The sequence below is a fragment of the Vicugna pacos genome, chromosome 9, assembly GCF_048564905.1.
Source record: "Vicugna pacos chromosome 9, VicPac4, whole genome shotgun sequence".
Lineage (NCBI taxonomy): Eukaryota > Metazoa > Chordata > Mammalia > Artiodactyla > Camelidae > Vicugna > Vicugna pacos.
Genome location: NC_132995.1, coordinates 162,964 through 188,526, shown reverse-complemented (window position 1 = coordinate 188,526; position 25,563 = coordinate 162,964). Strand labels below are relative to the sequence as shown.

The window sequence follows — 25,563 nt, the reverse complement described above, 5'->3', positions numbered from 1 at the left end:
GCCTGAGGCCAGCGTTGCTACGGCAATTTTGCCCTCCTTCGGCCCCCCCCCCAACGCTGTAGACCTGCGCGCACTTCGAGTTTGGGCCGCAGTCTAGTGAGAGGAGTTGGGAGGCGGGGCGAGTGTAGGGCTGTGACCAATCAGGGACCCGATGCCCGAGCTGCTGTGACGACCGCGGGAGGGCTTTTGTCAGACCCGATGTAGGGCAGCGAGAGGAGGAAGTGATCGGTTCCTCATCACCTTGACGGCGCTTCTAATGTGCGGCGGCTCCGCACCTGGACGACAGTCCCCGGCCTTGCAGCCCTGCGAACACGGATAGATCAGACTACAAAGGAAGAGCCGCGGTGCAGTGACTCTGAAGCGCTCTCCTTAACCCTAACCCCAACCCCTGGCAGACCTGGTAAGTGTTGAAATCCTCCGTCCCAAGGGGGAAATAGGCTCGCGTCGGGAGCGCTCCCCCCAGGGCGCAACTTGGCAGCGCAGAGCTGGGCATGTCCCCCTAAGCTGCGTCTTGTTCTATCCTGTGAGTCTCTGCAGAAGCTTAGGGCCACACGGGTTCATTCCTTATCTCAAGGGGCACCCGTGACATGTGCCCGACTCTGGGCTGGGTGCTAAGGTTGCAGCAGTGAACAAGAAGGTCACAGATATTCTTACTGCTCTCTCTTCCTTAGAACTCACATACTAGGGCAGAGCTGGACAGTCAATAGCCGGACAGACCATTGGTAGTATTCTTTAGGTCAGAGCTAAGTGTTCTGTGCAAGACAAAGCACAATGATGTGACAAAGACTGTTGGGGGCCCTACCTCGATGGCGGGGTCAGGGATTAGGAGCATAGATGCCCAACGACAGGAAGAATGGGGCTAACCGAGGCCAGGGAACAGCCTGCAAGGCTGTGAAAATGGCAGGTACAAAGGCTTTGATGCAGGGACAGGTTTATTGGAGCCGTAGTGAGGAGCAGAGGGCGTTTAGGGGAGAGGCGCCGAGACCGACGGGAGTGTGGGCGGGTGGATGCTGGTAAAGAGCGGATCTCCTAGCTCTTTCCACTTAGAGATACGCGGATTCATTAGTTTCACTTCTTTTAAATTTATTTTTATTTTTAATGGAGTTATTGGGGATTGAACCCAGGACCTCCTGCATGCTAAGCACACACTCTACCATTGAGCTATACCCTCCCCACTTTAAAGGTACTAATTAGGAAGCCAGTCTAGGCACTTTCTGAACTTCATGTTCTGACCCCCAGTCCATGGTCCTTTGTTAGGGCAGTTAAAAATGAATACACTTATCTTTCCTTCTGCTTTCTGGACATTCCACCCTTTTGCCATTTCTGCTCCAATTCCTCCCCTGCCTGTTTCCCACTTCTCTGTCCTCTGCGTTTTATCTACTCATCTCACAGCTCCTTCTGCTCTGTGCACCAAAGTCGGCCTTCATGTACTGTATCCTGAGGGTTCACATGTCCTGAAATAGTCCTTGAACACCAGCTCCTCAGTTAGAACTGGATTTTCCTGGGCTGGAACACACATTCTACACAATGTTCACTGATGAAACCCATTTACAGAAGAGGGTGTTTGACAGCCACTTCCATCTTCTGGACTTCATCCTTGTCTCCTTGCCCCTTATGAGGACTCCTCCACCCTGTGATCTTGCACAGCAGCCCCTTAACCTGACTTGAGCCTCGTCAACGGATGTATTCTGGATGTTAGACACACATTTGTGATGGGGCTGTTCACTCCCACCCAAGTCAATATGCACTTTGCCAGCATTTCTTGGCTTTCCATTGTTGATGTGGAGTACAGGATGAGGGAGTGTTATGGAAATGATGGGCCAGCCAAGAAACAAGCACCACTCGGAGGGTTGGAGTACTCAGATTTATTACGCCGGCGGGCTCAGAGGGGCTTCTGCTCCGAAGCTCTGAGCACCTCCAAGACGTGTGCATGAGATTTTATAGGGTAAATTACAAGCTTGGGGTATTGGCCAATAGGCATGAAACAGCTTTAGCAGCATCATTATCACAAAAGTAGAGGCAGGGAGGCAACAAACCAACATTTCAAGGCCAGATATGTCTCTCTGAAAATCCAGCTGGCTAGCAAAAAACATGAGCAGGGAATCAGCAAACTGACACTTATTAACTTAGATTTACGAATTAGCCCAGCAGAACTCAGATCAGTAATCCGACACTTGTTACACTTAGATTTACGAGTAGGCCCAGCCTGGCTTTTTCTTCACAGGAGCACCTTGCAAGCAGGGTGTTTCTATAGAAGGAGTGTCACAAGTCCTCAAGGAGGTCCTCCCACTCAGACGACCACCCCTGTGACACGTGTAGTCCACTCTTTTTTTTTTTATTGAAGTATAGTCGATTTACAATGTTGTGTTAATTTCTGCTGTACAGCATAGTGATGCATTTATATATATAATTCCTTTTCATATTCTTTTTCATTAAAGGCCATTACAAGGTATTGAATATAGTTCCCTATGCTCTACAGTAGGCCCTTGTTGTTTATGTTTTATATATTATATATTAGTTAGTATCTACAAATCCCAAGCTCCAAATTTATTCCTCCCCATCTCCTTCTCCCCACAACCTCACTAACCATAATTTTGTTTTCTGTGTCTGTGAGTCTATTTCTGTTTTGTAAATATGTTAATTTCTATCCTTTTTTAAAATAAAATTCCACATGTAAATGATATCATACGGTATTTTTCATTCTCTTTCTGGCTTATTTCATGTAGTATGATATTCTCCAGGTCCATCCATGTTGCAGCAAATGGCATTATTTTATTTTTTATGGCTGAGTAGTATTCCTCTGTGTGTGTGTGTGTGTGTGTGTGTGTGTGTGTGTGTGTGTATCTATATCTATCTATATATCTCACATCTTCTTTATCCAGTCATCTGGATAAAGATGGACATTTAGGTTGTTTCCATGTCTTGGCTATTGTAAATAGTGTTGCTATGAACATTGTGGCGCATGTATCTTTTCAAATTAGAGTTCCCTCTGGATATATGCCCAGGATTGGGATTGCTGGATCATAGGGTAGGTCTGTTTTCAGTTTTTTAAGGAATCTCCATACTGTTTTCCATAATGGCTGCACCAAACTACATTCCATAATGGCTGTACCAAACTACAGCGGTGTAGGAGTGTTCCCTTTTCTCCACACTCTCTCCAGCATTTATCCTTCATGTAGTCCATTCTTAGAAACAGTTTTACACTTAGTTGAGCATTAAGGAATAATCCTGGGTAAGAACCATGCATATGTGGGACATGTGGGAGAGGCTTCTAGTTCGGTACAAAACTTGACCAACGCTCATCCCTCAGTAATAATAATACTGTGTTAATAACCACGGCAGTAAGGAAGTAATAACTAACACTTATTGACAGTTTTCTAAATTCCAAATACCATGGTTTGCCTGTCATGCATTTTATTTAAAGTTCATAATACCCCCACAGGTAAGTCCTATAAATGGTGAAGAAGTTTAGGACAAAGACTCCAGAGCCAGACTGTATATGTTCACATCCCACCCCAGCTAAGTTCTGTGCTTTTGGACAAATAATGTAAGCTTTTAGTGCTTTATCTTTCTTAATTTAGAAATGGGGCTGATAATGGCATATGCTTCCTTGGTGTTTGAGAGGCTTGAGGTTATGTGGGTGGAGGATGTAGAGCAGCATCTGCCAGAACTCAGCCTGTGCAGTGTTTGCTATCATCTCCATATGATAGATGAGGACACAAGGGCTCACAGAGGCCCAATCACCTGCCCCAGGTGACTGCTGCCCCCATTGAGATTATACTTGGGTTGGGGTTTGAACCTGGGGATATGGGGCTGTTGTGTGCACAGAGGAAGACATTATTTTTCTTATTTCATGCCCAATTTACTAATTTATGGACTTATCAAACAATTCACATTTTAAAACATTAAGTAATGCAAATTTCTATATAATTACCAGTGGCACTAGTGAAAAATAAAAACATAGATTCAAGAAATTGTAGCCATGTTTAAATACTGATTGCATCCCACTCCTAGATATTTACTCATGTGAAAAGAAAACTATGTTCACAGGCTTGTATGCAGATATTTCTAGCAACTTTATTCAAAATAAACAGTGGGAACAACTCCAATATCTATTACTAGGGTGGATAAACACAATGTGGTACATCCATAAAATTGAATCCTTTAAGCCCATCAGAAGCAAAAAATTTACTGACATGTGCAACACCACGAGGAAAAAAAATTAAAAGCATGAAGATAGTGAACGAAGCCAGTTAGACAAACTGTAAGATTCCATTTATATGAATACAAAATTATAGTTTTCTATATTGGCTGCATTCATAAGGCGAGAACTTCATGAGCGCCAACAAGAAAAGGTGTGTGCGAAATAGGACTGAAGACCTTTCCATACTCCTTACACACAGAGGGTTTTATTCTATCGTGAATTCCTCATTGGTGAAGTAAGGTTGCTTCTCCTTGAAGGCCTTCCCAAAAGCCACGCATGCACAGGGCGAGTCTTTGACGTCCATTCTCATGAGGTTCTGCAAAAGGGACTGTTGAGGCCCACATCCTACTGCTGATCTTTCCGACACCTCCTCCTGCCGAGGTCCCCGGGCCCTCAGTGCCCAGCTGCTCAATGTCAGGGGTAGGAATCTGGGGCGGCTGCATGCCAGGAGCCATTTCACCAATGTCGATGCCCCTTGACAAAGTCAGGGCAAAACGGCCGTGCAGATTGCAAAGCAGCCTCACTCTGGAAAATACCGACATTTCCTTCTGTTATTCATAGTGCCTATAATTGGATTGGGGTACATGGGCTTTTTGAAAATTGTACAAGATGATTCTCAATCTGGGGAAATAATAGGGGCTATGATGATGACTGTGCAGGGCAATTCAAACAATGGAATTTCAGTGAAAGTACTTGGAAACAAATCAAAAGATCAGGGCTCCCATGGTGTGTCATGCCTCAAGCCCTAAAGACAACATGTGCCGTTAGCTCTGTAAGAAACGTAAGATAGATATCTCTAGGTTGACTGCTTTCCTTGTAGGTAATAGGAACAATAATCAGCCCACTGTTGGGTTCCAGGCGCCAGTGGGTTGGGACCCTCGTGTTTTCTTTTTGTGCTTTTGTGAAACAGTCTTTGGTTAGGAGCTGTTCTTAGGGATAGAATTGAAAATGGGCTAAGGGGTAATGATTAACTAAGTATAAGGCTAAGGGGTAATTTAAAAAATCATCAGGGTGATGACGTTCAGCCAAGTTGAAAAAGCGCCGTGACCACATCCTGGGTATGGAAAAAGGTCAACAATGTAAACAATAAAGATGTAAGAGTCAACTTGGCTACGATGTGAAATCACCTGTTTGATAAAATTGTATAAATACCTCAAATAAAGAAAGCCTTCTAGAGTTGCCTGTATGGTGATCAGACCTTGTCTGGCTCTCTCACTCTTTTGCCGACGCCGTCCATCCCTGGGTACTCCTGGACCTGCTGGAGCGGGACTCCGGCATCCGCGGGTACGACCAACTTTTGCACTGACCCCGGGGACACCCCAGCGAGATGTGGCTCCACTACGGTCGGGGACACTGGAGTTAGAGGAGGCGGGGCATTCGCCGCGGTCACGGCGCGCATAGGGTGTTATGGGACCGTCCCGACTCTCCTGCCATCCCTGCGGGCTGCGGGAGCCTCCTGGACGCAATGCCCTGTCCAACGACCCTGACCTCCTGCCAACCACTGAGAACCGGAAGTGGCCCCACAACTGTCGGGGGCCGGCGGCGGAGGTCCCGCCCAGCGCCTGCCTAGAAACGCCTATCTCCTGGGCTCTAATTGGCCAGCGCCGGGTTGTTGGCGCAGTGCCTCTGGGTAAGGAAAATCCCGCTTCAGGAACGCGAGCGCGGCCTCGCTGCGTTCCGTGGAGGCTCCACCCGCGGAAGAGGACGGCGCCAGTCCGAGCCTTGAGCCGTGCCTGAGACTCGCAGTCAGGACTGTGGGGACGCTGCGTCCCACGCAGTGTCTGGCGGGGCTGCACACCCACCCTACGCCCCCCCTAGCCTTTTGGGCATTTCACACAGGCGAGGTTGGGGACTAAGGCCCTTACTTTCACGGTCAGCCCCGTCCGTCGGCAGGGGTCGCCGCCTTTCAGAATCTAGCTCTGCCCACAGGATCGGGCGCGGGTGAGTGGAGGGTGCGCCCTGGCCCTCCTTGCCTCACTCCTCGGACTCCATGTAGGGGATGTTGGTATCCTGAGCCTCTTTCTCCTCCCCTGTCACCTCCCTGCCCTTGTTTCTGGGGCTTTGGGGGAGTCACGTCTGGCCCAGAATCCCTAATCCCAGTCGAGGATTACGCAGGAAGATTCCCATTTCTGGCAGTCAACGGGATATGACCTGGCAAGTGTTAAAAGACGCAGAAACCCGCATGTGTAAATGCTTGGCAGTGAGGCTGAGCTAGGAGTGTTAACGGGAACCATAGGTCTCTCCTGCGTTTGGTGAAAAAGTGAGCAGGGGGCAAGAGTCAGGCCTGGAATGAATTCAGGCCTCTGTTTAGAGGGTGCTGGGAGCCATGGGTAGTTTAGAGCAGAGAGGGGATGTGATCTGACTCAGGGGTTAGCAGGCTCCCTTTGGCTGCCGAGGGGAGAACAGACTGTGCCTGAAGAAGGCCTGTGAGGAGGCCATTGGTGACAGGTGGTTGCATCAGGATGGTAGTAGTGGAGGTGGCAGAGGTGCTTGGGCTCTGGGTCTGTTATTTCAGTAGGACTGGCCCAGTGTCCTGATGTGAGGCAGAGAGAGACAGTGAGCTCTCAAGGATGTTTTGAACTGGGTGTTTGAACTCAGTGGCTTGTTGGTTGTAAGTTTTATCATCTGCGATGTGGAAGTCGGTAGCTGGAGCAGGTGCCAGGGGCTCTGGAGTGTGAGTTTGGAGATTTTAAGCATGATATATCCAGGTACTCCTGAATGGAGGCATTGTGTGGGCACCTGGACATGGAGCTCTGGAGTTCTGCAGGATCCAGGCTGAAAACATCCAAAGGATGGGGCTGGAGAGTGGACTAGGATCAACTGAGATGGATAAAGGATGATGAATACCCCAACGTGTGGAAGGAGGGAAGGCTGGGTCCTGAAGAGGAACAGATGTCTGATTTAGGCAGTTTGAAGACGTTGGTAGGTGTTGCTAAGGCCTTTGTGAAGGCTGATCCTACGTCAGGAGGAGAATGCAGAGGGGGTGTGACAGGGGGCCAAGGCTCCAGAGGGGCAAGTGGACCTGGGGTGCAGCCTGTGGCATGGCTGTGTCAAAGATAGGGGGTCAGTGGGACCTGGGGTTGGGCTAATCTGCCCATCTGTGGGCTTGCCAGATTTTGATATCTGCCTTCTTTGGGGCCTGGGGCTTTTCACACAGGGTCGCAGATTTGGTGACAGATGGGGTCACGTTGGAGACAGGCGGGGACTCAAGCCCAGGGGGTGGGCTCTGAATGTGCCTCAGGAGAAGAGAGGAAGGTCATGGCAAGTGAGGGGACAACCTGGGCAAAGGCAGAGGTGAAGGAAGGCCAGGTCTCAGATCCAGTTGTGGCTCAGGGTGGCTGAGTGTTGACTAGAAACAGGGCCAGGTGGAAAGCTCTTCAATGCAGGGCCAGGGGTGCCTGTGGCTCTGGGTCGTTGGAGGTGTGGCAAACACTGGGTCAGGAGAGGATGTTGGTTGCTCTGCCAAACACTGGACACCACATGCAGAGTGGCATGTGGGGAGGCCAGGGAGTTGCCCAGGGGGTGAACTGGTGAGATTGTGCCAAGTAGAAAGAGTTTTATATGCCTCGCAGGCAGGACGGCAAACCAAAGGGCCTTGGGAGCAGGTACTTGGCCCTATGGGAGGACGGTGAGCAGAGGTTTGGTTGCATCTGAAAGGTGAGATCTAGGGGACACAGAGGGACTTGGCTGGCAGGAGACAGGGTGAGGTGCGTGTGCCTGGACCAGAGCATAGATAGCACCTATCTGGTTACCAGCTGGTTGTTGCTGTGGGTCAGATGCAGAGTCCAGTCGTAACACGAGGAGAGAGGCACCTATGGCCCTTGGGACCTTGGTTTCCCCAAGCGTTCTGGGGATGACGGTCTTACCGGGATGTGTGTGGGGGGGGGCAGGGGGTGGTTTGGGCCTCGGGAAATAGGATGGCATTCAGAGATATGGTGGGACCCTTTCAGGTGAAAGGCCTGGATGTGGCCATCTGTTCATATTTTGGTTGATTTTTGTGCCTACTCATCGATCCCAAGGACTGAACTCATTATTGTAGGCTCTGGTGACGCCCGAGGAGGTGGCTGTGTATTTCTCCCAGGATGGGTGGAGGCTCCTTAATGTAACCCAGAGGCACCTAAACCATGATGTGATGTTGGGGAATTTTGAGCTTATTGGCTCACTGGGTAAGTCCTTGATCCCCTCCCTAAGAGTACTGACCACGCTCTGTCTGTGTTTTCTCATGGGAAGTTCTTTCCATTCCAAAGCTGGACCACAGGGGCTGCTTCCTTCCCAGGTTCTCTGTGGTTGGTGTTGTGGGTGCTGGGACTGGGCAGGGTGAACTTCCCCTGCATCTCTTTGATCAGCCCTGTGAGTATTCCCAGTAGCTGTTGCCCTAAGACTTAGTAGGGTGGAGTTTGGGGGCCAGATCTTTGACAATGTGCCTAACTAATCCCACCAGTCTCCTCCAGTTCCCAGCCTGGTGACCCTGCTGGAGTCATGGCCCCTTTGTGCTACAAATTTGCCCTCTTTTGCTGCATAAGACCATGACCTAGGCCAAGCTTTATCTCTTATATCCTATTGCCATTTAATGTTAGATTGCTGGCTCTGTGGCTCAGACAACCCCAGTTCATGATGGAGAGCTCATTGGATTCACTTAGCCTATTGTCTTCAATAAATGCTGCGTCCAGTGCAGCTCGGGATCATGTCTGAGGACAGGCAACGTAAGACTAAAGAAACAAAGAGACAAAGTAAAGAGCAAAGATGGGACCAGGGGACTCAAGATCTTGTTGATCTAGAGCCCCGAAAGCCTAGTCAGCATCATATTTATTAGGGGTATACAGCTGAGAAAAAAATGCGATCAAAGAGGTGGGGCTTTAGATACTCCATGCGATAAGCACTAAGTTCTGCTTGCTGGTTAACTGATTAATTTCAGGCCCATCCCTTCCAGGAACAATCACCCTCCTGGGAGTATGCAGAATTTCTGAGTCTATCCTGTCATCACCTCCAGGACATCTCAAGATAGCAAATACTTCCCCTAGGTTCAACAGCATACTTTCATGCCAGAACAAAGTTCTTTTAATGAATGATCTGGCTTTCCAAGACCACCCATTGTTTCACCCTAAGGAAATATCTGCCCTCCATGCCCTTACGATTAATGTCAGGATTGCTCACCACAGATTTTCCTTAGCATAATACATGCTACAGATCATCTACTGTGCAAAACATTAAAACAAAGCAAGCATGTGCATTTTAAGCAAGCAAGTGTGAATATAATATTTTAAGCTCAGGAAGTTTAGGAGTGGCTTCTTTTCTAGCTGCTTGTCCAGTAGCTTGTTTTCCAGCAGCTTGTTTCCCAGCAAATAAAGTGGACCAGTGTGATGTTTATACAGTGTCAGGATGATCAAAATCTCTGTGGACTGCATCATGGCACAGAGCAGAACTGATGCAGTCCTGAGGCAACTCTGTGAACATGTGCTGCTTGTTTGGTATAAGCAGGTAAAAGCAAATGGTTTCTGGTGTTCTTTGTAAATTGAATGAAAGAAAAGTCCAATAGCTGCATGCCAAGTGCCAGAGGTTCTGTTAATCTGTTGCAATAAAGATACTACCTCTGGGGACAGGGTGGGTATAGCTCAGTGGTAGAGTGGGTGCTTAGCATATATGAGGTCCTGGGTTCAATCCCCAGCACCTCCATTTAAAAAAAAAAGATACTACCTCTGGAACAGCAGCTCCAGTTGAAGTCACCAGCAGATTAAATTTACGATGGTCCACAGTCATTCTCCAATATCCATCTGACTTCTGCACTGGCCAAACTAGTGAGTTAAATGGGAATGCTTTCAGATCTTTGATAGTGGCATTAATCTCTGCACTTCCTCTATGGATGTGGTATTGCTTTTCGTTAACTCTCAGCAGGGGCTGGAAGCTTCAGGGCCATTCAGTCCTTCTTAGCATAATGACCCTTACCCCTACAGATGAATGGAGTATTAGCCCAGTCCAACTCCCAGTAAGTCCAGTGGGTCCACAGGCTCATGTGTGGTTATTTTCACAGCTGGTGAATGAATATTGGAAGACCCCTGTAGGCCTCCACTTGGACTAAGGACATAGTAGTGTTTTGAATCTCAGGAGGTAGTGTCAGTTCAGAGCCAGTGTCTAGTAATCCTTGGAAGATATGAGCATTTCCTTTTCTCCGACTCAGCAGTCACTCCATTAAATGGCTGCAGGTCCCTTTGGATAAGGCCTGGAGAAAGACTTATGGTACATACTTTTGACAGTGGTCCAGGGTCCTTTCTCAAAGGGACTTGGCCTCTTCTTCATTCAATGTATTCTGGGCTATAAATTGATTTAGGTCTGGAAACTGCCTAAGAGGCTTTGACTCTCCACTGTGGCAGATTGAGTCAGATTGTTGGCACCAGATATAGACCTTTTCCTCATGTATAGGTCATGCGCTACTCAGGTGGGCTGTATATGTCCTTCTTTCTGAAGAACACTGTCATCAATTCACCACTGCCAAAGACCTCTGCAGGCCAAGGCCTTCTGATTGACTGTATGTCCCAGCCACCTGTTATGGCTGATGTGCCCACCTTGCATATTTGCTAGTTAAGTGCTGCCACTTGGCCTCTGCTACTCATGGGATCATTCCATGGAAGTCAGAGAGCCCAACTTAATGGTCAGATCTCCTACAGTTATAGCTGGCTTACAAAAGACAGCAGCCACAGAGACTTTCAAGGCTGCAGGTCCTCCTCTCTTTAACATATTTCTTAATTATTTTAGTGAAGGGAATGTTTTCTGGGGCTTCTTGTGGAACAGAGTTGGGGAATGGTGTTGTAATTTTTATTGCTGCTATAACAGGTTGCCACAAATTTAGCAGCCTAATCCAACACAAGTGTAGTATCTCACACTTCTGTAAGTCAGGAGTCTAGCACGGGTCTCAATGGATAAAATCGAGGTGTTGGTAGAGTTGCATTCCTTTCTGGAGGCTCTAGGGCAGAATCCATTTCTTTGCTCATTTAGGTTTAGAATTCAGTTGTCTGTAGTCTCTTTTTCCTTGCTGGCTCTCAGCTGAGGGTCATTCCCCGCTTCTACAGGCTACTGCATTCCTTGGCTCGTGGTCCCTTTCCTCCATCGTCAAAGCCAGTAATGGCAGGTCAGGTCCCTCTCATGCTTTGAATCCCTCCTGCCTCTTCTTTCAGCCTTGCATCTCTTTCACTCACTCTTTTGCTTCTTTTGCCTTTAAGGGTCCGTGTGGTTGTGGGCCCACCTGGGTAATGCAGGATAATATCCCTATTGAGGTCAGCTAATGAGAAATTTTAATTTCATCTTCAAAGTCATTTTTTCCATTTAAGTAACATATTCACAGGTTCAGGGGATTAGAACACAGGCATCATTTTCAGCCTACCATAGGAGTGCAGGTCCCATATGATAAATCCAGGCCAATACATCTATCTCCCTCAGCCTTCGGATTCTCTCTTCCACATTGTACCAGGGCAGCTGGGACGTCTCAGTCTCATTAACTTCAGGCCAAAGTTGAGTCCAGGTTTCAGTTAAGGTGTTAAACTACCTCTAGCTGCTCAAGCTGAAATATCAAATCTTGTAATTGTGGTAAGCGCACCAATACCAGGAAGTTCATCCCAATTTGTAAATGTGCTCTCCTTGACTTTAAAATCTGCTCCCACATGTGATGCCCAGGCTTTCCCTGATATATATACATATTAGCAAAGCCTTGAAATTTCTTGGTGTGTGAGCCATTTCCTCCTGAACTGCAGTATGTAACTCCCCATGGAGTGGCTGATATTTGACCTGGTTTTGTGTCTACAGCAATGGGATATTTTTGGTGGGTCTTGTGGAGAATGGGCATCTGTCCCCAGTGAGGTGATGAGAGGTTTTCAAGCAGAGGAGGGCTCGTGTCCTCAGATACTGGAGAGCAAGCTACTTCTGGTAAGGGAGTGTCAGAGTTACCTGGGGATTCAAGATTGTTATTTTTGCCTGGGTCTAATCAGATGTTCTCATTCCAAGTCTCCTTGTATTCTTGAACAACCAGTGCCCTAATTTTCACATGATAAACTTGGCAAGACTATGATTTCAACTGATATAAATCAGTTACGTGCACAGTCGAATTTTGTGTTTGATTTTCAGCCACATCAGCCCTAGCTACAAGAAATTAAATTGTTTTAGGGCTGTCATGAAAACTCTGCTTCTCAGCTTGAGCTGAGGGCTTAAGAACATGAATGTTTTGTATTCTTTCTGTACGTGCTCTGGTGGGCTCAGGACGCTCGGTCCCATGCCATAGTCCTTGCAGTTGTCATTGCCATAGAAGTTAAGTGCAGGAGCCTTGGGCTCCCAAGGCGTGTGCTTCAGTTGGCACTTCATCACAATCAACCACAGGTGACAGCTTGTGTAATTGATAGACGGTGTGCCCTGGGTTACCAGCATCCTAGTTCCTGTTGGCAGGCAGCTCTGCCTTGTGCTCAAGCCCAAAGACACAGCCAAGCCAACCTCAGTCTTCACAGGCTGTCTTCTGGGACCATTCCCAGCACCAATTCTGTATGTATTTGGGTCCAGTAAATAGAGAGGAGCCACACAGTGCTTTGAATAGGGAAAGTTTCATATATGGCCAGCACAGTGCCTTTGCAGATCGGTCCAGCACTGACCTTCTCTGCATATGACATGAGTCACACACTTACCCTTCGGTGTCACATAGAATACCAGCCTCTGTTGCAGTAGCTTTTTTCACGAGACCAGACACATTCCTCTTCACAGTGCTTGCTGTTGGCAGCCAAGGCCTTCCTGAAGCCCTTTGCAGAGGAGTGACTTGGAGACCCTGACGACTCCTCCCTCTTCTGTTCCCCATCTTTGTATCCTCATCCTTGTTGAGGTCTCTCACATTCTGTTGTCTAGCTGGGCCTGGGCCTGCAGGGCCAGCCCTTCTGTCCAGACCCTTCCCCCCAGAACCTTCCAGCAATCCCATGGACTCCTTCCTGAGGGTGTTGACATGCATTAATGAGGACGGGGCCTCCTTCTGCAATCTAACACTGTTAACTGGCATTTCTCTGTGTTCGGGTTGTCTGTGCTTCACCTCTTGAGCAGGTAAAGAGCTGCAGGGCCCACCCATCAGAACGCCCTTTATGTGTGGGGAGTGTGGCAGTTTTCCAGGCCAGCTTGGGCCTCGTCCAGCAGTGGGCCACTCCCGGTATGGGGAGCTACAGAGGAGCACTGTGAAGACTGTCCCTCACAGCTCCTGCCTCAGGTAGCACCCAGGAGTCATGTGGGACGGAAGCCCTTCAAGTGCAGAAATCTTTCCTGAAGAGCTCTGCCCTCGTCAACTGCCTAGAAACTCACACTGAATTGATTGAGCTCCTGTAGGGTGGACATGCCTTCGAGGAGAAATCAACTCACTACTCAGAAAAATTCACACGGGAGAAACATCCTTTATGTGTGAGGAGGTGGGAACGCCTTCAGTTGCACTCCAAATGGAGCACATGTCAGTTTACACACTGTACACCAGGAATTGACACAGCATTGTAAACTGACTATATACTTCAACTAAGAAAAGAAGTTCATACAGAAAGAAAATATTACAAGTGCAGTGAATGTGGGAAGACATACCGCCACAAATCCACATTTGTTCAGCACCAGGGAATTCAGGAATGCAAGGCCTTATGAATGCAGCAAATGTGGAAAAGCCTTCATCCTCATATCTACCCTCATTTGGCACCAGAAAGTTCACTGGGGAAAGGCCCTATAAGTGCACTGAACATGGGAAATTCTTTAGTCAAAACTCTAACCTCATTGGACACCAGTGAGCTCACACAGTAGCAAGGCCTTATGAATGCACTGAATGTGGGAAAGCCTGCAGCAGAATCTCATCTCAGCTGGCACTAAAAGGTTCATGTGAGAGAAAAGCTGTAAGATTGCCACCATCATGGGAACCTTCATTGAAATATCCACATGTAATTGGTACCGGAAAGCTCTGGATACAGAAGGGCCTCGTATGTGCAGCCCTTGTCTGAGAGCTTCTACCTACATCTCCCAGCTTAACACCAGATATTGTCTGAAAGCCTTCAGATATAGTTGCACCTCATTCAGCACCAGAAAATTCACAACCCCAAAAAGGACTTATGCAGTGGATGTGGAAGATCTTTCCGCCAAAGTACCAAACTTGCTCTATATGCAAGGTTTCACACCATAGAAAATCTTCAGTGCAGCCAAGGTAGGAAAACCGTTAATTGCACCTCCACTGTTATCCAGCATCAGACAGTTCACACTGGAGAAAGGCCTTAGGAGTACGATGAAAGTGGGAGAGCCTTTGGCCATGGCTGTCAACCTTGTTTAACCTCGCAGCAGAGGTTGAGGATGTAGACATTGCAAGGGAGCCATCTGTGGAAATTCAGCTTTGTGCTAGTGTTGCTGTGAACAAATGACCACAATTGCCAACACACTCATTTGTTAGCTCAGTTCTGAGGTCAGAATTCTGGCATGACATGGCTATCCTCGGCTCCTGCTGAGATAAAGGTACTGGCTAGACTGAGTCCTTTCTGGAGGTTCTGGAGGGAAATCTACTTTCATGATCACTTTTTGTTGGCAAAATTCACTTCCTTGTTGTTGTAGGACTGTGATCTCTGTTTCATTGCTGGTCCTTAGCTGAGGAAGACTCTCAGCTCCTACATGTCACCTACTTTCCCTGATATGTGGGCCCTTTCATCTTCTAGCCAGTAATAGCGGATCAGATCCCTTCCGTACTTGGAGTCTCTGACTTCCTCTTCTGCTGACAATTGGAGAAAACTGCTTTTATAGGGCCTGTGTGATTAGATCAGGCCCACTTAGATAATCTACATTTCTGAATGTCATCTGTGCCACGTAGCAACCTAATCATGGGAGTAAAGTCCATCATATTCAATCTCATGGATTAGGTTGGAAGAGTCTTGACAGCCATCTTAGAATTCTGCCTACTATGCTTGTATGTTCTAACAGTCCTACTGGGGAGATTCCTGTAAGTGCTGGGTATGTGGAAAATTTTCCAGAGCTAGTGATTGGCCCTGGGCCAGGGCCTGTGGTAGAAACCATGTAACCTCTACCAGCTGCCACAGTGAGGATCAGTCACCCAGCATGCTCAGGGAAGGAAGACCTTGGTGCAGTCCTTTCCTAGAGGGAATCCTGAGTGGCCTGAGCCCTTTAGGGGACTTCATGGCCTCCTCACTGATGGTTTAGGCATGGATGTGACCCACCCTTGGCCAAGAGGACCTGAGCTGGGGTCTGCTCAGGGCTTACAGAGAAGGTCTTTTTTTTTTTTTAAGTTTCTTTTGGGGGGGTAGGTAATTAGGTCTCTCTTCTTGATGGATGTTGTTCACCCCACACGTCATGCCCATGTGACAGCTGTCTAGCTTCCAATTCTTCCAGCCCAGGAACTGCCTGCCTCATACCGCCCTGGATTGTGTCATGATAAATGGCTTAAACCATATTTAACCCTGGGGTTTCTGTTCATTGTGTAGGATGGACTGAGAACAAAATTGGGCACTGCTGGTCTGAAGGAGAGTGAAGACCTTTGATGGGAAGTCTTGACACTGCTTCAGAGGGGGGACAGCAGGATGGTAGCGAGCAGGTCTAAATTCAGGTTTGGTCTTATTTGTTTTGCTGCCTAAGATCTCCTTGCAAAGAATGAAGACCTCTGTGGGCCAGATCTTGTGGCCAGAGTGTCAGGGCTACATGTTGGACCTAGAGCTCAAAACTGATCATAGAGTTAAGTGTGAAGCACAAAACTACATCTTCTAAAAGATAACAGGGAAAAAAATCTAGGTGACTTTGAGTTCGGCATTTAGATGACTTTTAGATACAACACAAAGAGCATGATCCAAGAAGAAAAAAAACCGGTTGGACATCTCTAAAATTAGAAGTTCTGCTCTGTGAAAGTTACCATGAAAGAGAATGAAAAGACAAGCCCTGGACTAGGAGAAAATATTTGCAAAACACATCTGATAAAGGACTTTTATACAAAATACACCAAAAAAACCCCTCTTAAAACTCAACAATAAGAAATCAATTTCAAAAGGGCAAAAGATCTGAAGAGACACCTCATGAAAGAAGATACACAGCTGGCAGATCAGATGAAAATACTCTCAATGTCATATGCCATCAGGGAATTACAAGTTTAAACAACAATATCACTACATATCTATCAGAATGGCTAAAGTCCAAAATACTGAGAACAGGAGGAAACAGAACTCTGATTCACTGCTGTTGAGAATGCAAAATGGTACAGCCACTTTGGAAGACAATTGGGTAGTTTCTTACAAAGTTAAATACAGTTCTGTCCTATGACCCAGCAATCACACTCCTAGGTATTTATCGAAATGTGTTGAAAACATGTCCATATAGAAACCGGCACATGAATGTTTATAGCAGTTTTATTCATAATTGCTTATAACTAGACTCAAAATCAGATGCCATTCAATAGGTAAACGGATAAAGAATCTGGACATTCACACAATGCAATATTATTTAGCAATAAAAAGAACTAAGCTATCAAGCCACAAAAAGGGAGAAATCTTAAATGCATATTCCTAAGTGAAGAAGTCAGTCTGAGAAATGTACATTCTGTATAATTCCAACTCTGACATTCTGGCTATGGTAAAACTGTAGAGACAATACAATAGTGGTTGCCAGGGACTTGGGGACCGGATGAATAGATGGAGCACGGGGTTTTTCATGCAGCAAAACTATCCTGTATAATACTGTAATGGTTGACATGTGACATGCATTTGTCAAAACCCATAAAATTACAGTACAAAAGGTGAACTCTAGTGTAAACTATGGATGTTAATGTATAAATGTGGGTTGTGACAAACATACCACACCTTAACAGTAGGGGCAACTGTGCAGGGAGAGATAGGGAATATGAAGACTCTACCATCTGCTCAATTTTCCATAAACCTTGAACTGCTCTTAAGTATTAAAACAAAAAATAAAAAACCTAGGGTAATACTGGTGTCAGGGAAAAAAATATTCTTTCTAAATAGTGGACAGAGCGTCTCTGACACCATCAACCACATGCTCACCCTCCTCTGCTAGACCCCAAATCTGAGAAGAGCACGGACTGTAATGGGGTAGGTATAAGCCTACCGTCCCCAGCGTAAGTTCAGGCCAGACCTGTGTGAGTCCAATGACCGGTAGGTACGTCGCCTTCACCGTGGGGCACGGAAAACGCAACCCATCTGAAAAAACAAACGCTGATCTTCCCCACACCTGCCGAGCTCCCCCAGTTGTTGGTGCTCCAGCTGCTCACTAGACTCGGGTCAGGGGTGCCTTTCTGAGTCTCCGTCTCCTGCTCCGTTAAGTAAACACAAACCCAAGGGCGACTTTCTGACGGCCGCGGGCACGGATGGGCTTTGGCGGAGGGCGGGCAATCGCCGCGGTCACCGCGCGCACAGGGTGTGGGGGGACCTGCCAGACGCTCGTGTCTTGCTCTCCTTTGCGCGGGCCCGGGGAGCCCCCAGGAAGCCTCCGGGACGCCATCTCCCGCGCAGCGGCCCTGACTCTCCGCCCCGCGTTGCTCCAAAGCAACGGCGAAGTCCGGCGCCGGAAGTTCCTGCCCCGCCGGCGCAGCTCTCCCGGAAACGCCCCTCTGCTGGGCTGTCTTTGGCGGTACGGGCGCAGTGCAGCCCGTCGCTTATGGGGAACGTAGTTCGTGCGCGCCGCGAACGCGGTCACAGGTGACGCGGAAGCCCAGTTAACGGAGGTCTGCGGGCAGAGACACCACCCCACAGCGCGGATGGGGCGGGGCTTCCGGCGCTGCAGGCTGTGCGCGTTTTGCCGCGGCTGGTGGTCGGTGCGAGAGTTTTCAGGGCTGCGCTGGCACCGCCGAGACCACCCTGGCGCGGGGACGCGCAGGGACCCTCGCCGCGCGTTAGCTCGCGCCGTGACCCCGGGGCATCACTCCTCCTTCCTGAGACTCGCTGTCGCCCTCTGAGAACCTTCGGCAGCAGCCGACTTCTGCGCGCAGGGCGGGGTGGCGAGTAGGGATCTCAGCTGCGTCCGCGGAAACTCTCTGCCCACAAGTTCTGATGGCAGAGGAGGCGCAGGTGAGTGGGAGGTGTCAACTTGGCTCTGCCACCCGCATCCCCAGCTGGCAGGTCCCAACTCGGAGAACCCGGGACGGGTGAGGAAGGCAAGACAGGTGAAGGGACAGACTATGCAAAGGCAGAGAGGGAGGAGGGCCGTAGGTCCCGGAGCTCTGTGTGTGGTTCCCGGCGGCTAAGGGTTTAAGGGTGGGGAGGTGGAAGATGCCCTTGGCAGGGAGCCATTGGAGGTGTGGGGAGGACGGATGAGATTGTGCTTGCTCTCCGTGGTAGCAACTCTGGAGACACCATGAGCAGAGTGGCATGCGCAAGTTGCCAGTGGGGTGGACTGGTGAGGTTGTGCTGGGCACGTGGAGGTGTACCATAATGCAGTAGAGCTATGTGTCTGGCGTGCAGAAGGCAAACTGGAGGGTCCTGGGACCAGGTACTGAGACCTGGGAGAGAATGGTGAGCATAGGTTTGGTTGCTTCTGAAGGGTGATATCTGGGACGGAGAGGGAACAGATTGGCAGGAAATGGGGTGGGACCTGTGTGCCTGACGAGGTACATAGATGGCATCTGCCTAGTCACCAGCCTGTTGTGGGCTGGATGCAGAATTTAATAGTAACAGGAGGAGAGAGGCATTAATGGTACTAGGGACCCTGGGAATCCTCTGGGATAGGGGCCTTAGGAGGAGGGCGGGATGAGGGTATGTTGGCGGAGGGTAGGGGAGCGGCTTAAAGAGAAAGATGTCAGTCAGAGATGTGCCTGGACCCTGAGACACAGGTCAAGGGGCTGGGTGTGTTTCTCTGTCCTTGATTTGGTTGGCTTTTTACTCATCATTGACCCTAAGGTTCAGTTGAATCCATCATTTCAGGGTCTGGTGACTTTTGAGGATGTGGCTGTGTATTTCTCCCGGGAGGAGTGGGGCCTTCTTAATTTGACCCAGAGGAGCCTATACCGTGATGTGATGCAGGAGAACTTCGCACTCGTTGGCTCATTGGGTAAGTTTCACACTCTCCCCCAGCAAACTGACCACCTCTGCCCTTTCTCCATGTGAAGTTCTGTCCGCCCTAAAGCCCACAGAGGCTGCACAGCTCTTCCTCTCCCTGTCTTTGAGCAGCCCTGTTAGTAGCCTCAACACTTGTTGCCCCACGGCTTCCTGGAATAGGGCTTGGGGTTCAGATTTTTACAGTTTGCCCAGCAAATCCCACCAGCTCTGCCTCTCTCTGGCAGTAGGACTCTGCTGAAGCTGGGACCCCTCTGTGCTCTGGGTTTTGCATTCTTCCGCCAAAAGAAATTTTATAGAGTCCTCCCTGAGCCAGGTGTGAACCGTGAATTCACATTAATAGATCAACTTGGGCAGCATTGCCATTTTAATATCCATGAATGTGAGATGTTTTTCTGATTGTTTAACTTAACTCTGTTTTTAACAGCATTTTCAGTTTCCAAGGCTAAATTTATTTCAAAGTATTTTACTCATTTTGATGCTACTTTAAGTGGAATTATTTTCTTAATTTCATTTTAGGTTGTCCATTGCTAGTGTATAGAAATGTATGTTTAACGTCATACCGTTTGTGAGTGGAGCTGTTTTCACCTCTTCTTTGCTGAAGTGACTTGGCTAAAATCTCTAGTACTTTATCGAATAGAGGTTGTGAGAGTAGACATCCTAGTCTGGTTACAAATCTTATGGGAAAAGCATTCAGTTTTTCACTAATTAATGTGATGTTTTTTAAAAAGTTTTAAACTTTAATCAATTTATTAGTTTTTGAAATTAAAAGCTTGTCATTGCATTTATACCAAGACATGCTACCCATTACTTACAGGTGCGTGATGTTAGCAAGAAACCAGCTTAATTAATATGATGTTAACTGTAGGTTTTTTTCATATGCCTTTTTCGGGTGAGGAAGTTCCCTTCTCTTCCTTGTTTGTTGATTGCATTTATTATGAAAAGTTAATTTTTGTCTGATGCTTTTCCATGGCTATTGAAATGATCATGTGATTTTCCCTATTCTGTTGACATGGTATATTACAGTAGTTGATTTTCATGTTTAACTTTGCATTGCTAGGGTAAATTTTTTTATCCTAGGCTTATAATCTTTGTATATTTTTGGATTCGGTTTGCTGGTATTTTATTGAGGAATTTTGCATCTATATTCATAAGAGTTGTCAATGATGTAGTTTTCTTTTCTTGTAATGTCTTTGTTTGGATTATGACAGTAATTTTGGCTTCAATGAATAAGTTGGGAAATGTTCCCTTCTTTTCTATTTTCTGGAAGACTTTGTGAAATATTGGTATTAATTCTTATTCACTTATTAATATGCATCGGTGAAGACATCTGGATCTATCTTTTTTTTTCCCCCATGGGGAAATTTTTTAAAAGTCTATTCAGATGTTTTACTTCTTCTTGAGTCAGTTTATCTCAGCTCTTTTTTATTTCCTTCCTTCTTCTAGCTTTGAGTTGCTTTGCTTTTCTTTCTTTCTTTTTTTTTGTTCCTTGAAGTGTAAAGTAGGATACTGGTTTGAGATCTTTTTTAATATGTGTTGTGACATAATAAGAAATATATATTTTGGCTTTGTTCTCAGCTCCTTGGCATGCAGATCCTAAAACACTTGGAATCTCTAGAGTGATCAGATGCTAATTGTATGCTAATGGGTTGATGGTAGCTGGGCACCTCTAGATAGCTTCAGGATGGGGAGTGGTCACCAGAAAGACCAAGGCATAATTGGGAGGTTGGATTTTCAGCTATCCTCAACTCCTCCTCTCCACCTCCCTACCCTGAACTCTGGGAGAGGGAAAGGGACTGGAGATTGAGCCAATCATCAACAACTGGTGATTTAATCAGTCAGACCTATGTGTTAGAATATCCATAAAAACTCCTAAATGACTGGTTCAGAGAGCTTCTGGATTACTGGACACATTGAGGTGCCAGGAGAATGGTGCTGTCAAGGGCATGGACACTTCTTACCCCCTATATCCTCAATCCCAACCCCTGTCATACCTTGACCTTTGCATCCCTTCTGTTGGGCTGTACCTGAGTTGTATCCTTTAAAATAAACTGGTAATAGCGAGTTCTGTGAGTCATTTTAGCACATTATTGAACCTGAGGAGGAATCAATAATTGTGGGGATCCCTGATTTATAGCCAGTTCATCAAAAATACAGGAGGACTGGGACTTGCAACTGATGTCTGAAGTTCAGGCAGTTCTGTGGGACTGAGACCATAATCTGTGGGATTTGATGCTAATTTTAGGTAGTTGGTGTCAAAATTGAACTGAATCCTTGAACACCCAGTTGGTGTCAGAGTTGGAGAAGTGGTGTGGAAACAACCGTTCCCTTCTACATTTGGTGTCAGAGGTGTTTCTGTAAATTTCCCTCTAAGCACTGCTTTTTCCCATAACTTTTGGTTTGTTGTGCTTTCTCTTTCATCTCAAAATGTTTTGTTATTTTCCTTGTGGTTATTTAGGAGTAGTTTATTTAAATTCCATAAATCTGTGAGTTCCCCAACTGTCTTTCTGTTGTTGATTTCTATTTTAATTCCTTTGTGGTCAGAGAACATTCTTTGTATATCAGTTCTCCAGAGTCTTTTGAGACTTGTTTTATGTCCTAGCAAATGGTCTGTTCTGGAGAATGTTCCATGTGCATATGAGAATGGAGGAAAACGTGTATTCTGCTGTCGTTAGGTGGAATGTCCGTAGCTGTCTGCTAGGTCTAGTTGATATTTAGTGTTAGTCAAGTGTTATGTTCTTGTTCCTTTTCTGCCTAGTGCTTCCATCCATTACTGAAAGTTGGAAATCAAAGTCTCCAACTATTATTGTCTATTTCTTACTTTAATTATGTCAGTTTTGCTTCATAGGAGGTTCTTTCTTTTAATAAAAAATTGTAGTTAAAAAAAACATGAGATCTACCCTCTTAACAAATTTTTGAATGTACAGAGGTGGTTCATGTTCTAACACTTGGTTTCCTTCCTGGTGCCATGTGACATGAACTTCCTGTGGTGCGTGATGGCATGGATCAGCCTTGAGCTGGCCTCTTACTATCTTTCTCCCTCCTAGGCTTTGCACCTTTGAGGTCCCCTGTAGTTTCTCAATTGGAGGGTAAGAAAAAGCCCTGGGTGCCCAACATGCTGGACATGACTGTGGTCAGCAGAGCAGAGGCCAGGATGAGTCCTGGTCTTGGTGAGTGAGGCCAAGGGATGCCTTGGTTGCAGTGATGGATATCTGTGTGCACTGGCATTTTGTTGCTGGGACCAGTGACCTTACCATATTCCCACCTTTCGTATCCCCTCTGGACACACTGTGTAGTCTTGCCGTTTCTACCATGACTTTCTGGCCCTGGATGACTCATATCTCTGACCTCTGTGTCTTGTCATTTCCTCTTTGTGCCAGTGCAGAGCCGTCCACTGTGACCTACTCTGCATTGACTTGAGATGCACACATATCCTTCAGTAATACTTGAACACCAGCTGCAATCATCTTTTCATTGGATTGGACACATCCTCTTCACCATACTTGCTGTCATCAGCAGCTAAGGCCCTGCTGAAACCCTTTGCAGAGGAGTGACGTGGAGACCCTGACTCTACTCCCAGCACTCCTCCTGTCTTTGTGTCCTCGTCCCTGGTGGGTCTTCCCTATTCAGGGTCTGGCAGAGCTCTGTTCCACTGGGACAGCCCTTCTTCCTCCAGACCTTGCCCACAGCCTCCTGGCAATTTGGTGGACTCCTTTCTGGGTGTGTCCAACAGGCATTGGTGATGCAGGTGCCTCCTCCCTCTAATTCAGCTCTCAGTGACTGACTCTTCTGTCTCAGGTTGTCCGTGTAGACTGCAGGATGAGGAAGCCCCTCCCAAGCAGATGGAGAACTGCAAAGTCCACCTATCAGAGAAGCTCTTTATGTGTGGGGCATCTGGGAAGGAAGTCCCTGCCATCTTAGGCCTCCTCCAGTATCAGGCTACCCACAGGGAGGGGAAGCCAGGCAGGAGCACTGAGTGCAGGGAGGCCTTCCCACCCAGCTCCACCCACCAGCAACAGCAGGGAGTCCACACCACACAGAAGCCTTTCAAGTGCAGAGACTGTGGGCAAGCCTTCCTGAAGGCCTTTGCGCTCCTTGACCACCTCATAACTCACTCCAAAGAGAGATCCTTCAGGTGCCCAGCAGGTGGAAATGCCCCCAAGGAGAACTCAACCCTGGTTCATCACCGAAAAATTCACACTGGAAAAACATCCCATGTGTGTAATGAGTGTGGGAAGGCCTTCAATTACCCTTCTAAACTGAGGAAACACCAGAAGGTTCACACGGGCATAAAACCTTTCAGGTGTGATGAGTGTGGGAAAACCTTCAACCGCAAAGATGCGCTTGTTCTGCACCAGAGAATTCACACTGGAGAAAGGCCTTATGAGTGCAGCCAGTGTGGGAAATCCTTCAGTGTTCTGTCTACCCTCATTCGGCACCGGAAAGTTCACATTGGAGAAAGGCCCTATGAGTGCAGGGAATGTGGGAAGTTCTTCAAATACAACCATAGCTTCATCCTTCACCAGAGAGTTCACACTGGAGAGAGGCCTTATGAGTGCAAGCAATGTGGGAAAACTTATGTGACCCGCTCTGGCCTGTATCAGCACTGGAAAGTCCACACTGGAGAACGTCCCTATGAGTGCAGCCTGTGTGGGAAAACCTTCACTACCAGGTCCTACCGCAATCGGCACCAGCAGTTCCACACTGAAGAGAGGTCCTATGAATGTTCAGAATGTGGGAAAGCTTTTAAACACAGTTCTACCCTCCTTCAGCACAAGAAAGTCCATACTGGAGAAAGGGCATAGGGGGATGGGAATGTGGGAGAGCCTTTGGCCATGGCTAGCCTCTTGTTCAGTGTGAGAAGTCTCACTCCACAAAGGAGCTGAGGAGAGCAGCATTTGAAAGCTGGACCTAGCACACCCCAACACACAGCCTGGGGGTAGCAGGCAGTGGGAAGCTTTCAGGAGCTGTGTTGCGCTCTGACCTGCCCAGGCTTTTGGCACTGTGGAATCACTGCCAGTTTCTGTGACAGAAGCCATCGCACCTCTATCACCTGGCAGGTCCCCTTGGTGTGCATCAGTCACCCTAGTGTGCTCAGGGAGGCTGAGTTCTATGCTGCCCACTTGATACAGGAGAGAATCATGAGTGGTGGAGCCCATAATGGGTCTTGTTCACTCCTTGACTGGTTTAGGTTGGACATGAGCTAGTTCTGGTCAAGAGTAGCTGAGCAGTGTCTGTCTGCTAGGGGCTTCCAGGGAAGGGTAACCATTTTTATGGATACTGTTGACACTACCTATGGTAACTGTCATGCAATTATTCAGCCTTGAAACTGACTGTCTCACACCGCTCCAGAATATCTGGTAGTAAAGACCCTTTTGTTTAAGTCACCCTCATCTTGGGGTTCTGATCCCTGGGTGTGGAAGGACTGAGAACAAAACTGGCCTCATGAATAGAGGGAATAGTTGCTGTGGGGTTCCCTGACTGTTAGCAGCCTCAGTGGGGACAGCAGGATGGCAGAAGTCAGCTCCAGTCAAAACTGGCCTAATTTGCATTGGTGCCTGAGACCTTCAGGGAAGGGCTGAAGGGCTTTGTGGGTGAATTTTCTGGCCTTTATTCGTGGATCCAGAGCTCACCATGAAGAATGGGGTAGTTGGTATAAGGTCCCTGTGTGACCAAGGACAGTGGCCCCTGGGTCCCTTGTTCCCAGGGAATGTTCTGCCCCCTCCAGCATTGGTCAGAAAAAAGTGTTTCCAGAATCAGCTCAGAAGCCATGCTCTCTGAAATTGAGAATGTGGAGGTAAGTTCTAGACTGGCTGTAAGACATACAGGGGCCTTTCAGAAAGAGTAAGTGGGCACAGAGGCACTGAGTGAAGAGATGTGGAGTGGGGCATCTGGTAAAGAAGAGTTTGAGCTGGTTCTAAAGAGGCATCCACAAGTGTTCCAGGAACCATGGTTTCATGGGATAAGGAATGCTGAATTTCTCAGGAATTGCAGACCTGTTACCTGTGGCCAACATCACTGTCAGCAAATAATCTACAGATTTTCTGGATTCTCATAACCTTTCTGGGCATGTTCGCCTCATGACCATCCATCACCCTGGACTGAGAGAAAGATCCTGTAGTCTAGGGTGTGGCTTTTGTGACCCCACCAGTGCTGCTGGTGTCTCTGCACACCATAGGCTTTGTTGTTTTTGCTGCCACTGTCCCAGGGCTCCAGGGAAAGAAGTGGTTGAATCAACATATGGATCCAGATCTTCTGGTTTGTGGGGCCTTTTGATTTTAAAAATCTGGAAAATATTTTTTGAGAAGGTAAATAAAATATCCA

General features: G+C 47.5%; 1 protein-coding gene and 1 long non-coding RNA gene across 3 annotated transcripts; one reads left to right on the top strand and one right to left on the bottom strand.

Annotated features, from left to right (window-relative positions):
• The first annotated feature begins 201 nt into the window (after positions 1-201).
• On the top strand, positions 202-25,563 carry ZNF584 (zinc finger protein 584). 2 transcript variants are annotated; one of them, XM_031676100.2, is made up of 3 exons: positions 202-400; positions 19,108-19,234; positions 23,038-25,563. In XM_031676100.2, exons 2-3 carry the CDS (start codon positions 19,201-19,203, stop codon positions 24,042-24,044), a joined length of 1,041 nt encoding a protein of 346 aa, XP_031531960.1. In that variant the 5' UTR covers positions 202-400; positions 19,108-19,200; the 3' UTR covers positions 24,045-25,563. The 2 variants fall into 2 exon arrangements, with proteins under 2 accessions (XP_031531960.1, XP_015107035.1); XM_015251549.3 differs by lacking the exon at positions 202-400 and adding an exon at positions 17,777-18,255.
• On the bottom strand, positions 4,053-5,730 carry LOC140698003 (uncharacterized). The gene is made up of 2 exons (XR_012075353.1): positions 5,357-5,730; positions 4,053-4,729 (listed from the first exon to the last, which is right to left on the bottom strand). It is a non-coding gene; the product is annotated as an uncharacterized lncRNA (long non-coding RNA).